Source organism: Sparus aurata, chromosome 4 (assembly GCF_900880675.1).
Source record: "Sparus aurata chromosome 4, fSpaAur1.1, whole genome shotgun sequence".
NCBI classification, from domain to species: domain Eukaryota; kingdom Metazoa; phylum Chordata; class Actinopteri; order Spariformes; family Sparidae; genus Sparus; species Sparus aurata.
In genome coordinates, this window is record NC_044190.1 from 20,793,347 (window position 1) to 20,808,281 (window position 14,935).

General features: G+C 40.2%; 1 protein-coding gene across 1 annotated transcript in view; it reads left to right on the forward strand.

The window, feature by feature from the left end:
* Positions 1 to 7,347: 7,347 nt before the first annotated feature.
* The window catches only part of gpc5a (glypican 5a), a 147,995-nt gene continuing 140,407 nt past the window's right edge, over positions 7,348 to 14,935 (forward strand). The window contains exons 1-2 of the mRNA XM_030415584.1: positions 7,348 to 7,864; positions 13,164 to 13,325. Of these exons, the coding sequence (XP_030271444.1) occupies positions 7,714 to 7,864; positions 13,164 to 13,325 (313 nt within the window). The 5' untranslated portion in view covers positions 7,348 to 7,713. The remainder of the gene's footprint in view (positions 7,865 to 13,163; positions 13,326 to 14,935) is intronic.

Genomic DNA, 14,935 nt, shown 5'->3' on the forward strand with positions numbered 1-14,935 from the left:
GAATTTTTTTTATTTGTTGGTTAGTTGAAGAAGAGAGTATTAAATCTCAAACCAAACTCCTTTTATCTAAGCGTCTGAGGATTTAACACACGTTTACAGCAACATAGGCGTCCAGACAAGAGATTTCACGGTGAAATGATTGCATAAATACGAGAAAAAAATGTTAAAACTATAGATGAGTAATGAGAAACAAAAACCACCCACCTCGTCTCTGAAACACGGTGGGTTTCATAGAGCTGATTTTTTGTTAAAGTCAACAGACACACGGGTGATGGGGAAGTTGTGGTTTTAGTGCTTCCTCTCACAGTTGAAAACTATTGTGTGACTGTACATGTGGTACAGTATCTTAGTTAGCTAGTTCCCTCTGCTGGCCGGCTACCATACTGTATCACACTCACTGTTTTTGTCAAATCACTGGATTTCAACGCATAAATAAAAAAACTGAAGCAGCAGATTACATGCCCTTTAAAAGAAAAGTTATTTGAAACTAAATATGTGCGACCTCTCAACACAACACGTTATCAATAACAATGAGTTTTTAAAATTCCAATATGTACATTCACATTTACATTTAGGGCATTTAGCAGACATATGTATTAGAAGGTGAAATCCCCTTTTTCTGCATTTCATCCAACCTCCATTACACTCTTCACTACCCAAGGTTTGTGTTTGATTGGGGGAAAGGCGGCGATGAATTTGGAAGCTTCCAGCGTTGGAGGGATCGTCCCTTGTTTCTTTGTTATTAAAACAAACTTTAAAATGCTTCTTTTGTCATTTATCTAACTGTATTAACATCTTTGTGTCGTGAACAAAAAAATGGTTGGAAGGATTTTATTCTACCTGTTCTTAAAGTGGCAGGGGGGAACAAACCAGCAGCTCTCAGTAAATGAAGAACCTTAACGTACAACAATGTTGTAAAAGTACTGGATAATCTTTTTCTCTATTTCTTTGTTGCTTCACACAATTATTTCAGTGAGATGTGACAAGTTTAGAGGGGAAATGTGTGTTCGGTGTAACGGCTTTCAACTTAAAGATATCTTGAACATAAAGGTAAAAGGCCTTTTAATGTTTTTTGTAAGTTTATCAGGTTGTTTTATGTAAAATCTTGATTTCAAAAGTAACTTCAGCTGGCAAATTACTAAAACGTACATTTTACTATTGAAGTGTGTGAAGCAAGGATAAGTTTAAACTAGCATAAAATTGAAATACTCCAGTAAAGTACAAGTACCTCAAACATGTAATTGGGTAATTCCGATTTAATCTAATTTACACCATTTTCACCCGAATAAATATGATAAAAATAATGGTGAGTGAAATATGCCATTTCAGTTATACATTTAATCCTTTTAAGCTTAATAAAGTGACCAAATGTCAACTTTTAAAAAGGTCCTCAAGATTTTGTCTGCCAACTGACCGATTGATCAAATTGCAAATTCAAATTTCTGATCACCTGATCATAAACACAATCGAAAACAAAGAAGTTTGGGAGCTCATATTTAGTACAGTCCACCAAAACGTCACCGTGCACAAGGCCTTTCTATTTCTCTACATGTGGAAAAGTCAGTTTTGCAGCAGCAGCATCTGAAACTTGCACTAAATACTTGTATCGATCAATGCTTTGCATCTCAATGTTCAGGACTTTAACAATTCTTTCCTTCCACACATTCAAATAACTTTCATGTTAAAGTGCTCAGAGAGAACCAGATGCAGAGGGCGTGTGGATGTTGGAGTTTGGGCCCTACATCCTGTCTGCAGGGGCCCCGAATTTGTTGCAGTGCTCGACTGCTCTTCTGTTGTGGTTTGATGGCTTGTGCCTTCAGTAGTAAAGTCTCCACAACATCCAGACGTATTTTGTTTTAAATCCGAGAAGAAAGAAAGCACAGAGAAAGGCATGAGTGTATTTTGAGCTCTCTGTGAGCATGACATGTTGCAGGAAATTTGGTTCATTGGAGGGACACACTCTGAATCACACAATTGAGAAAAGGCAGTCATAATTATCCACATTTTATGGTCCTTGTAAGTTTCTTTTACTTAAACTTTTCAATCTTCACAAACCAAACATCTGTTATTTGGATTTGGCTGATAGATGAGAAGCATTTTGCCTTTGAAACCAGGATGCAAATATGCTTTTTTACAAACTAATTTTAAAAATGGTTTAAACTTAAATCAGTCGTTTCAATAAGATTTCAAACTTTTGCTTTTGACATTTCGTTTCTTTGATCCCGAGTTTATTATTAAAAGATTTAAAACAAATGTTTTAAATAATTTGTAGGAGCTTTATTTTTGTATATGAGCCAATTAACAATTTCTTGACATCCTCTTTAAGTGTTGATCAAAACTAATTGAGCAAATTTAACCCAATAGAGACAATTTAGATTCCAACCCAAATCTCATTGTTGTCTCTCCATAAATAAGTTTTAAATAATCTTAAAGCTAGAAATTCAACTGCAACTGACATCAGTGTGAGCCTGTTTTTGGTTTCATGTATTGAATAATGTGTCTTTGAACATTAAGGCCTGAGAGCTAAATTTATATCTTTTTGTATTTGTTTTGATGGACCTTTATATTCCTGTTTACATGCCTGCTTACTTGTTAATGTTGAAGAGTCACTGAGCAACTTAACATTATTATGGCCTGAATTGTAATTTCATGAACTCAGTAAAAATCGAATTTCAGGATGACAATATAAAAAAGAAAAAATAATAATCAAAGATCAATGTCTTGTCTTGTTTCCCTGCATGGTGGAGGACAATTAAACAAATGCACCTACAGATCGACCCATGTGCAAACAACAGATTGCAGGCTGACTCGGACGTGTTGTGGAGCAGCAACAGGTTAATTAGTCGTCGTATTATTGCAGTTAAACGAACACACAGTGCACCTGAGGAATAAAACGAGCTCATACATGGAGAAAATCTTTACAATGCATCGTTTTTATTTTGATTAAATTAATTAAATAAATAATAATAACACATGGCTCCTTCAAATTGTTAATCTCCTCATTAAAATGCTAAACTTTAATGCTCATAAAGCTGTACGACTGAAGCGCTCAGCTCTGCATGAATATATATATATATATATATATATATATATATATATATATATATATATATATATACATATATATATATATTTACATTCCTTCCAGTATTAAAGGGTGTTAAACCCGCAGTGATCCCTATCTGTCTCCCTCTCCTCCACCGGGAGAGGTGGAGGCTGTTTGGTTGGAGATGTGGGTCGGAAGTACCGTAGTTTATGTATGCTAATAGGGAGAGTTGGGGGTTGTAGCTAGATATTTACGTTCAGTGGGAGCCGCCCTTCATTCACCCACATGGTTACCAACTGGTCGCCTTCGCGCCACTTTCCTAACCCCGCAATCATTTCTAACCAGCGTATCTGGGCTATAAATTCACCCGCGATCGGCTCGGATTTCACTCCACGCTTCGGTTGTGTCCTCCGGTAGAAAAGTTTTCGGATTAGTTGCGTATTTATTTCCCTCTTTTGTCGGCGAGAGACTACACGGCAGCCCAAGCAAGTGAGCGAAGATGGTGGATTTCGGCTGGTGAGTGTCTATCGAGCGCATGTTTATCGGCAAGGAAGTCGGGTTATGGGTTATTTTTCCAACCTCTGCTTTTGTGAATGAAACCCCGTAACGGTGTGTTTTGCGCCTGTTTCGCGTGTCTTAACACCACGCCGACTGGGGGGGATATCCAAACATTAACACATAAAATGATATGCTTGCGATGAAAACAGTGTAACGTGAGGCGCATGGCAGCCCCCTCTCCGCTCCACCATTGAGGGAATGAGGGAGATTTGAAAAGCTTGTCCGGAGCTTTCTCCGCTGCGCTTTAGCTACTAGTTGTAAAAAAAATTACCCTCCTGGTAACAACCGCGGAGTTTGTGTACACATGCTAGTCCGATATTTTGAAAAGTGAGTTTGTAAATGTGCTTAATTTGTTGCTCGGTCTCGAGTGCAGTGGTGTGTGAGTTAAAGTGCCCCCCAGAACAAAGCAGCAGCACATGGGGCAGTTTTAGGCCGCGCGTTTTAGCTCAAGCTAGCTTAGCCTAGCCGCATGAACTTAAAAATAGTAGTTTCGCGGCGTGGGCACGCACATTGTCCCAGCAAGAGAAGGAGTGCAGCGTATTAAAGTCATGTGTGGATAAATACACCCGGCCCGATGAGACCAATTGGCGTATTTTCAAACGTGTGCTCGTTTGTTGTTGGCTAACGGGCTAATCAGTGTCGTCAAACTCTCATGGAGATTTTATTAGCTTGCGAACAAGATGTACAAAATGAGCCGACTGTGTTCACTTAAAACACCTGAAGTGCCCCTGTGCCGTCTCCAGTGACGGTCGGGGGAGGCAGCTGTGGTGTCGTTAACACGGTTTTGCCATGTTTTCATGAAGCTAACACCAGCTCGCAGCGGCTAAGCTACCTGCCCCAAACCAGCGCACGGCTGCTGTTTGCTGTTAGCTTCTGTTCCGACATGGACGTTAGCCTTGTTTTCTAGGAAGTTCGAAACCGCAAGCCCCGGCATTTCCCTAAAAATTGACAACACGCACTTGCAGTTTAAGTGTTCACTACCACGGTGGCATATATCTTGGTTGGTTTTTTAAGGCATTTATGCTAAGGTTGGCGCACTTCGAGGCGCCATGTTAAAGACGGGTGGGGGAGGGGTGAACAACACCGCGTTCCCTGCGCAGGCGCTCCGGTGTCGCAGGGAACGCGGGCCGCAGGCTGCGCTGCTCATTCATGTTTTCAGTGACCTCGTGCTGCTGCAATAAATCATAACATCTTGTGTCACAGCAGCCAACTTGTGTAGTGATCGACTAACCAATGATGGTGGCGCACACGTCTCATGGGTTGCATTTGAATTCCACGTAATTAGACATATGTTAATTGCAATAAATTGTATGCGCGTGCGCACACACCAACCCTGAGTATACTTGTTGCAATGGCGAAAAGAAGCATTCATCGTCTCATGTGTTTTCTCTCGTTTTTTTCCCCTTCACAGATCTACCATGAGGTGCAGGACCCTGGCCACAGTCGCAACATGGGGCCATGTGAACATCCTTCCCATGCTGCTGTAATCAGTCTGTGGTATTGTCAAAGTGCTTACAGTGCAGGTAGTACTATGCCATACCTACTGCAGTGGAGGCACTTACAGCAATACCCCGACACCGATGTGCAGGATCCACTGATTGTACATGTCATTCTAAGTACTGTCTTTGTGCTAAGGTGCATCTAGTGCAGATAGTGAAATAGACTAGCACCTACTGCCCTAAGTGCTCCTTCTGGCATAAGGGGCTGTGATATGCGCCACCAGACCATTTCTAATTGGGCTGAAATATCTCGCAGTTCTCTGCTAGTTTTGCATAGTTGCACTACAAGAATAGATGAGTTGTGCAAATCTATGCAAAACTGATGGTGGCCTGCTTGCTCTCCACCGGTTTAGATTTCTTTGGTTTTGGGGTGTCACATCAAAAACAATCTGATTGCTTGCTACACCTGTGCCTTTTTTTTTTTTTTTATAAAAAGGTGTATTCTCTAAAGGAGAGATCTCGCCCAGTGACTCGGTTTCAGCAGTACTAAAGTGCTTATAGTGCAGGTAGTGTTTCTCCTATCTACTGCAATGTGAGCACTTGAAGTACTTCTAACTAACTGCATCTTTATGAAGTTCTGATGTTTTTAACTGTTGACTCGTCTGTTAATCGTCACATGGTCAGTTTTGCTGGTTTGCATTCAGCTTTAACTGTTGTTCGCTGTGCAAATCCATGCAAAACTGACTGCGCTGATGAACGGTCATCCTGATCATGTTTTACTGTGTGGTGTTTGTGTGACTGTCTGGGTATTTGGAGATGTCCCTTTCTGTGCAGGTGGGGATCAGTAGCAATGCTGTGTACCTGGAGGTATTGCACTTGTCCCGGCCTGTGTAGGAACGAGGAGATGGAGGCAGCCAGTATCTTAAACCAAGCGATGATTTAGAAAACTCCTGTGCTCGTGGTTACACGTCCCATTTTGTTTGGTCTGTTTTGAAATGCATGTGATTACAGGTGATTTTAAAGTAATTCATTGTAATGTGGCTTGAAAAATATAAAATGTTTCACATTTTCTTTCTCTGAATGCTTTTTGTTATGCAAATCTCACACTTTATGGGTTGCATGCCTTAAACATCAGTGCATGTTTTATGGTTGGAGTTGATCTGAATCTCCAGTAAATTTTAGCTGGAAAAATTAAATTGTAGAATAAGTTGTAATGCCAGCTCTATAATAAACTGGACCGCATTCAAAATTAACATGTTTTTCGTCAGTTGTTTTTACTAAACTCCGATTAAACTATTGACAAAGGCGATTTCCACTTGGCCACCACATGAAATAATCTGTCACACAACTGAATCCTGTTCCAGTCTTATAAAAGTGCAACCTGCAATGATTTTCAGGTAGATATTGGATGACAGTGCTTGTATTGGTGAGGAGAAAATGACTGGAAATAGGAATTTTACATATGCAAAACAAAGGATGTGTTCATGAATGTTACAAAAGGACACTGACAGAATCTGAAATCTTTACATTTGGGTGTGATGCAGTGTTTTCTTTTTTTTTTGTTTTTGTTTTTTTTTTTTTCAGGTTATAAATCGGTATCGACTGCACAAGAACTAATGAGATCTAACAATCCTTTTAAATTTACTTCAATATTGATGCCACCTCTTTAAAATTGGATATATTAAAACAATTTTGCAAAACATTTTAACTACTTGTCTAATAAAATAAATGATCACTAACCCAAATTGGTTATTAATGTTGGGATAGTTTAATTTTTCACATTAATTTTGTAATTGTGAATATTTATGGTCCCCAAAAATGTGACGCATTTCATTTGACTGTTATTGAATATCCATGCACATTCATATCTGCACACGTAACCCAATATTACTAATTAAATTTGAGTACTCCGCTTTCAAAACTCATCCTGTTATTTTTCCATTCAAGACTCAGGAAAGGACAAGATCAATGTGTGATGATCCCCTGTTGAGAAATTCAGTTTGACACAGCAGCACAAGGGAACAAACTAGAATAGAATAAACACAAATTGAACTTAAACTGTAAAATATTAGGTACACTATGGATCAAATGCAAACAATGTATGATTAAGGGCCATTGAAGTTTATCAGTCATGTCATTTAATCTACTTTGGTTGAATTTTACATGAAGGAAATAAAGAAAAGAAGAAAAATCCCATAAAAAGACTGAAGAAAATTTAATTAAAAGAGATAAAACAAATACCAGTCTTAAAGAGACTTGAGGTGTGCTCCTCTGCAGACTATGAAGAAGCTGCTGTGTGGGAGTCTTGTGTTGTAGCTGACCTGCTGTCCACCAGGTGTCGCTGTCGGGCTGCAGCTCAGCCGCACACCCGGCCGCGGAGTGCAGGTAGCGACACGGTACCGCCTCTGCTGTCGGTCCAACCAACTTGGCCAACATGCCGCTCTTGAACAGAGTCACAGCGCTGCAACTTTCCCTCTGTGTGTGGATTTAAATCATCACCCGGAGCTTCTCATCGACACGAACACAAACGCCACATGGTCGCAGCTGAATCCTGAAACCTGAAATGTGGACTGGACTCACCTGAGCGGTGAACTTACAGACAGAACTGTTTTTGTATTTTTCCCTTCTTTTTTTTTTTTTTTTTTTAAACCGGGATTTTTTTTTATTAAAATGTCTGAGCTATGGACGAACTACATTTTCCTCCTGGCGTTTTGTTCTGGATCAGGGTTCGGGATCCCAAACAAATGCGACGAAGTGCGCAAAGTTTTCCAACTCAGGGAAATTGGACCAAATCAATTATTACCTTTGAGTCCCAGACCAGGTATGTTGGAGTTAATCTTTACTGTCTGTTTTTTTTTTTTAACACACACTCTTAAGTCTCACTAACCAGCCAGTAACACAAACTGTATCACATTTCTTCCTGATGTGTTGTATTTTCTTTATTTCCATCCTCCCGGCGACTAAAGACTCAACATGCCAAACCACTGATTGACAGAAATATGCCTGAGAAGTGACTCAACACGACATTACCTTCCTGTAGAGCTCATTAACTGCACTGTAGCCTTGAACCTGTCATTTTCTGCCTCCTTGAAGTGCTCTTTGTAGTTACAAAACACACCTTTTTAAACACATTTCAGAGGCGTGTGTGCAGTTATGATAATGATATAGACAGAGGAGCAGGAGAGCTGTGAGCTGTTTAGATGCCATCTTTTTATGTCTTTAAATCAAGATATTCAGAGGAAATGCAACATGACTGCAACAATACAAGTCCATTCTTAGAGGAATATGACATCTCTACCCATGTCTATCGACCTTATTTGGGTGCAGCAGTATGTCAGTGGGTTCATGACACATTATTAAATCATATATTTCAAATATATTTATTAGCACTTAAAGCTGAGCAACAGTAGTGAACTGTGAGATATGTTTTCGGAGTGTTTGTTCAATAGAAACCCATGAAAAGTTTGTAAAAAGTTACCAAAAGTCACACTTGAGTAACAGTACAGATTACTTGAGTACAGATGGTGAAGTCAGTGGTTTATTGAGCTTATGAAGCATGAGACTCTTCTTAACACTAAATCTTTTACATTTCTTGAAAAATAAATAATCAGTGACAGCGGCTGGGTGGCACACAGTGTCTCATCCCGCTGGCTGCCTTCAATGTCAAACACACTGCTGTCAGAAGTACCCCAAAATCATACTTGTGCGAAGGTAAAGATATTGTGTGAAAACTATTACTTTGGTAAAAGTAAAAGTCACCCATAGGAATAGTACTTGAGTAAAAGTCTTAAAGTATCTGGTATTAAATGTACAAAACGTACAACAAAAGTAAATAAAACATCTAGTTGTGTTGTTCTGAATAACAGAATAAGTGTTCTTTGTTATCCAATTGCAGATGAAATAAATGAATTTATGGTGATAAAATGTGCTTGTTTGGCTCTGATGCAGCATGTAATCTGCAAAGTAACTAGAAAAACTAGAGTGGAAGTACAATATTTAGCTCCAAAATGTAGTGGAGTGGAAGTATAAAGTAGCAAAAAATAAAGATACTCAGTTAAAGTACAAGCACCTCAAAACTGAACTTGAGTACAGTAGAAGTTGAGTAAATGTACTTAGTTACGCGCCATCACTGATACCTGAGTCAAAGTAAATATATTGTGTTAAAATATGAATGCTGATAAACTTGAGTAATTTGAAAATGTGCGGCTTTCGCTCAGATAATTTATTAAATCTGTAAAGTAACTAGTAACTTAAGTTATCAAATAAATGTAGTGTGGGTATAAAGTACAATATTTACCTCCGAAATCAAGTAGAGTGGAGCTATAAAGTAGGGGAAAAAATGGAAATACTCAAGTGAAGCAACAGTTGCAGGTACCGCAGTTGAACTGTAGTTAAGTTCTAGAGTAAATGTACTTAGTTACACTGTGAGCAGGTCACTTAAAGTTTACTAAACTGTCTTACCAGCAGTTTGTTGTAAAATCCAAATGCCAATGAAATCAACATTTTCAATAAGTATTTTGGCTTTAATGCAGCACGTAATCTGCAATGTAACGAGTAACTAAAGTTATCAAGTGCAGTAGAGTTAAAGCACAATACTTGACTCCGAAATGAATTGTAGCGGAAGTTTAGAGTACCAAAAATGGAAAAGTACATTTGAATAAATGCACTTAGTTACATTCCACCACTGTGAGAAGGTCTCACTTATTGCTCACTTCACGTATTAGCTGCAGAACACGGGCTGATATAAAATGTGCTGTTTTAATCCAGTGGAACTAGGAGCTAAAGCTGCTGAAACTCTGCTCCCTGCAGCTGACTAAGGCAGATAAGTGGCTTGCGGGGATAAACAGGACTTATTTTGTATAAAGTTAGGTAAACTAGGCTTCACTTAACTTTCTGAACACCACCAATCATGTAAAACGTAAGATTTGGGGGGAATTATGGGTGTGGATGTACCATGTGGGCTGTCATTGACTCCCTGCTGCTGCTGCTCTCTCTCTGCTCCTCTTGGAAAAGTAAATCTTAATGGTGTTGACTGCCATCCTGCCACAAACTGCTCCCTATAAACTTCACCACCCCCTTTCCTCTCCTTTTCACTGCTGTGCGGAAACCGATTCAATTGACAGAAAACCCGCAAATGCCCCTTCAACCTCTAAATAACCCTCATAATGCCATCACCACTCGTGCTCCTGTAATGAGCCAGCATGTGTGGCTGTGTTGATTTAAATCTTTGTGCCATTTCTTTTCTCTGCAGTGACGATATCCTCCTGATTCAGTGGCTATAACGCTGTGAAAACACTCGCTACTGTTTATAACTGCACCTCTGCTGACCTTTCTGCCAGCCGCGCACAGCTAAACGGCCCTCAAGATCCTCAGATGCATCTTGACATCGGAAAGATGTAAACTGTTTTCTTGATGGCTCAGATTAACATCAGATAGTTTAATGGGAGGTATGGTTGATTCTAGAGAATGATTTTTTAAAAAGTTTTCTGTAATTGAGTGTGGGCTTGTGAAAAATAACCTCCAGAAATTCCAGGAATCCGGGCGAGAGCGAGCCGTTTTCATGTAATGAGACGTGCCAAACAGCCTTCAGCTCTGGTCAGAACGCAGCGAGTCGGGAGTCTCTCACCTCGGCAAAACAAAGATGTCGTCCGCGGTGTTGGAAGTGGAAATGTTTCTGTGAAGGATTTTTAAAAAAACAAGACCTGGGGCGCTTTCAAGTTGTCTTATCTAGGAGAGTTTGAATTCCTCCTCGTGTGCTATCGTCTGCACTGCTCCTCTCCTCACACTGGGAGCCGATAGCGTCTCTGGCAACAGCCCGGCACGCTCTGTCTAGGCATGTCAGAGAGGCTTTTTGGGCCACTTTTGAGATGTTTTGATTGTCCCGTATGTGCGCAGATTGCTTACATTTGTTGTAGTGGAAAACCTGAGACACATCGCTCTGTGAGGCGATAATGCTCTGGCCGAGATCTTGTCTCAGGATGTAGGTGTTTTGGTTTTCTTGCTTCACTAAAGCATTTTTGAACTTGTCCGCTGAATCTTTACCTCATGTTTTAAGGCATGTGATCAAGATTATGGCCCACGAAATGATTTATGCGAGCATGATTCACATGATCAGTTTCAGTCTTTTGAAAAGTTTGCAGATTTCTCATTCAGATCCCTACTTGCAATCTTGAATCGTTGGTCTGTCAGTCGCGGCTTTGGTCCGGACTGAAATCAATCATCATAGATCGACTGTGATTTTGTACAGTCATTTATCGTTCCCAGGCTGACTTTAGCCTTGTTTCCACCCTGAATACACAAAACCTGTCCTCCCAGGAACTACTTTTATTAGGAACAAAAAGGTTCCTTCATCCAGTTGTTGTCTGTATTTCCAAAGCGGTCTAAAGATCAGCGAAAATACAGCAAATTTATCTGTTTTGTCTGTTTTTCCAAGTCGTTTTTGCTGATGACTCTAAATCAACAATCGTTGGTTCATCTGTCATGGGCTTTCTCCGTGTTGATGTGTTGAAGTCTAATGCAAAAACCCCAACTGGCTTTGAAAATGGCAGCTAAAGTAAAATGCTGCTTGATCAGCTCTGCAGGCCCCACTCTCAAGGTTCCTTTCATTTTGGACTACGTACGTACGATCCGCTGTACAACTTACAAGTCATTTAACGATATGACGCATTCAGTAGTAGCTGGTTGTTTTATATTCTTTCCATGAATGTACCGATAATGCTGTCTGGTTTTAATTAATTTCCTGATTTGATAGCAAAATGTGTGTCCTACGTCTCACTTGACCATTTTCATGCTTGATGTGGGCCGTGATGGTGAATGTAAATGTTCTCCTTCCCGTCACTTAACTCTCGCTCAAAGCTACTTTGATGTGGAGCTTGAAGTTTCTAACTAAGGTATGCCGTGTTCAACCCAGTTAATCATTTTAAATATGTGTTGAATATATCAAATTACACATTTACCCCTTTTTTTTCTAGTGGTCATGACTCGTGTACCATAATTTCCCCTAAAATACGATAATTTTAAGCCTCTTGTATAATAGTTGAACTTTTCCCATCTGGGAAACGCAGCTTCTACCCCCTAAACAGAGACTTTTTGGAGATAAAATAATATCTCATGGTCCTTGCAATGGAAACTAATTCCTCCGAAGGTTCCTAGTTCCTGCAGAAAGTTCCTGTAGTGGAAACAAGGCTAATGATGATTCCCTGACTTCTCAGAGCGGTTGACTTGGATTAAAAAGTGTCCGTTGAATGATTCCTGTTAATTTTGTTACACACTCAGCCATGCCTCACTGAGGGTCAATGGAATGACTTTGGTGATCCTCTCATGTTTTATCAAGCACCACACTGCTGATGAATGCAGCTGAATGCAGCTGAAGCTCGTCATGTTGGACAGTTGGCAGTTCATCACACAGATAATGCGGAACGTGGTTAGACGCACTCATTTATTCATGCCTCCGGGCAGTTTAGGGTGTCAAATCCACCTGACTTGTATGTCTTTGGAATGTGTGGAAGTCAAGTGGAGCAAATCCTGAGCCCCAGTTTAGCATTGTGTTTGAGTCACAGAGGTAAGCATTCCTTTCTCTGAAAGATAAATAGCCTACCTGGTGATGTCTGAAGAACACGGGTCTTTTAACTACATGCCTAATCTGAAGCCATTTTCAGATCATTTCCCAGTTTACTGATCCTAAAAGATGCTGTAGATGATATATGTCTCAACAAGGGGAACCAAACATGTATTATAAGTTGAATCTGACCATATAATGTCACTTTATAATATTTAGTTTTTTCTAACAATGTCATGCATTAATTTTTCTCTTGACGCGTCATTTCTGGCTAACTGGATTAGGAAATGCGGTCATTACTTTAGCCACCCAGATGGTTAGAGGAGTCTTTGAGGATTCGGGGAATTCAGGACAGAGCTAATTGTTATTAAAAGACCATCTGGGTTATTCCAACATTGCCAGGTATTTATTTTCCAGAGAAACGCTTATCTCTGTGACTTGAAATGAAATGGTCCTCTTAACACTGAGCCACCCTGCTTCTTACTTCTGTCTCATTTGAAATCCGCGCCTCTTCTGTCCATACGTTTTTAAAATCCTAACATATGATCTCGGTGACTCTCAGGTTCGGACCTCCAGGTGTGCGTGTCCAAGAACCTGACGTGCTGCACCAAGAAGATGGAGGAGAGGTACCAGGTGGCGGCTCGGAGGGACATCCAGAACCTCCTCCAGACGTCCAGCTCCAGCCTCAAGTATCTCATCTCGCGTAATGTGGCCGCTTTCCAAGGTAAGAGCGTGACGTCATCTCTGCTGCGAAGGCTGAACTTCATGGACGCGTGCTCAGATGAGAGCGCAAATATTTATGTGGATAATTGCATGTGTGTACTTTCTAGTAGGATACATTAGGAGTTTGGGTTTGAGTGGGTGCTGTGAAAACACTGGATGAGTCAGCGTGTGTATGTGTGTGTGTGTGTGTGTGTGTGTGTGTGTGTGTGCGCAGTGAGACTCCACATCAGAGAAAACAGAGCGGAGTCTGTCCTCCTTCCAGATCTACCGCTACACACTGATCTTGAGATTAGATAGGCTGGCTGTTCCTGTAGGAGATTCGGGAGGAGGCTGTCTGCAGGGTGAACGTCTGACAGGGATGTATGCTGGGGCTTTTACTAATAGCTTCTCTTCCTCCGCAAGGTGTCCTGCTGTACTGTATCCTGATAAGAAACTAAATCATCATCTTCAGTGTACTGGAACGCCGTTATCCCATCGTAAACAGGCTGTCTTTAACCTCTTTCTCTCATTGTTTTCCATCTTCTCACTCAGCAGTGACTGACAGTTGACTTACAGGCAGCCGCTTGCCTCTGCCTGTGAGCTCTCCCTGCCAACACAGTGGGATGTCTCTCCCACTCCGGCTGATAGCTGTCATATGACTGCTCAAATGGGTGGGCAACAAATACAGAGCTTATGACTTCAATGTGCAGACATATGATTAGGCCAATTCACTTTAACAACGTCTCTAAGTTTAAAGACGTGCTGTTATCCTCCTCCTAAACTCAAATGATTTATAGGAGAGTCTCGTGTGATCACAGTCTTTCAGCTGCGGTTTGCAGGGGCAATGCCAGTTTTTTTGTCGTCAGATGTTTGATGTGTCTACTCAGGCTCTGAAGTTCAGCTAAAATACTCACCATTTATGACAATGTTTATGAAGCAAGCCGCCTCTGAAACGTTGTTAATTTGGGACAAAATTGCAGTCATGAAGCTTTTTTAAAGGCTAAGACTAGCATTTTAACAAAATATTTATTTCTTGTTGTCAAATCCTATAATATGAACAAAACAGTATGCAGTATAATCTCAAAGAAATATCAGGCAACATATAAGCAGACGGTGATATATCTATTATGAGCTAATAACAGCCAGCCATTTGGGTCAGGCTCTGAATGTTCATCTTTCAATGTGCGCACTCAGAGACTCAAAGACTTTGAGATGCATTCCTGGGATGTCCGTGAGGGTTTAGGGTAGATATTTTGGGCTCTTTATGGACACTTTTTGTAAGATTCTTAGGGGAATTACCCACAGTTCATAGCATTTTAACATTAAACACAGGGCTACAAAGGGGTAGCAGCGTATCCCCAAAACAACAAGATAATCTGGTTGCTTTCATTACTCTATATGAGAGTGATTCTTTACTCGCCATCTTAAAATTTCTACCTAGGATCTGACATTTTGTCTCAAACTGACTGTCTACCTAAATCACTCAGTTTATTAAACAACATTAAACTGATAAGCTTTTGAAACATTGTGGAACTTTTCCCTGAATCTTCAACATGTTATTATTTGTGTACATGAGTGCTTCAAGTTTTTTAAAAGTATATTTATTGTAAGGCTATGTATTTTAAAACGGCA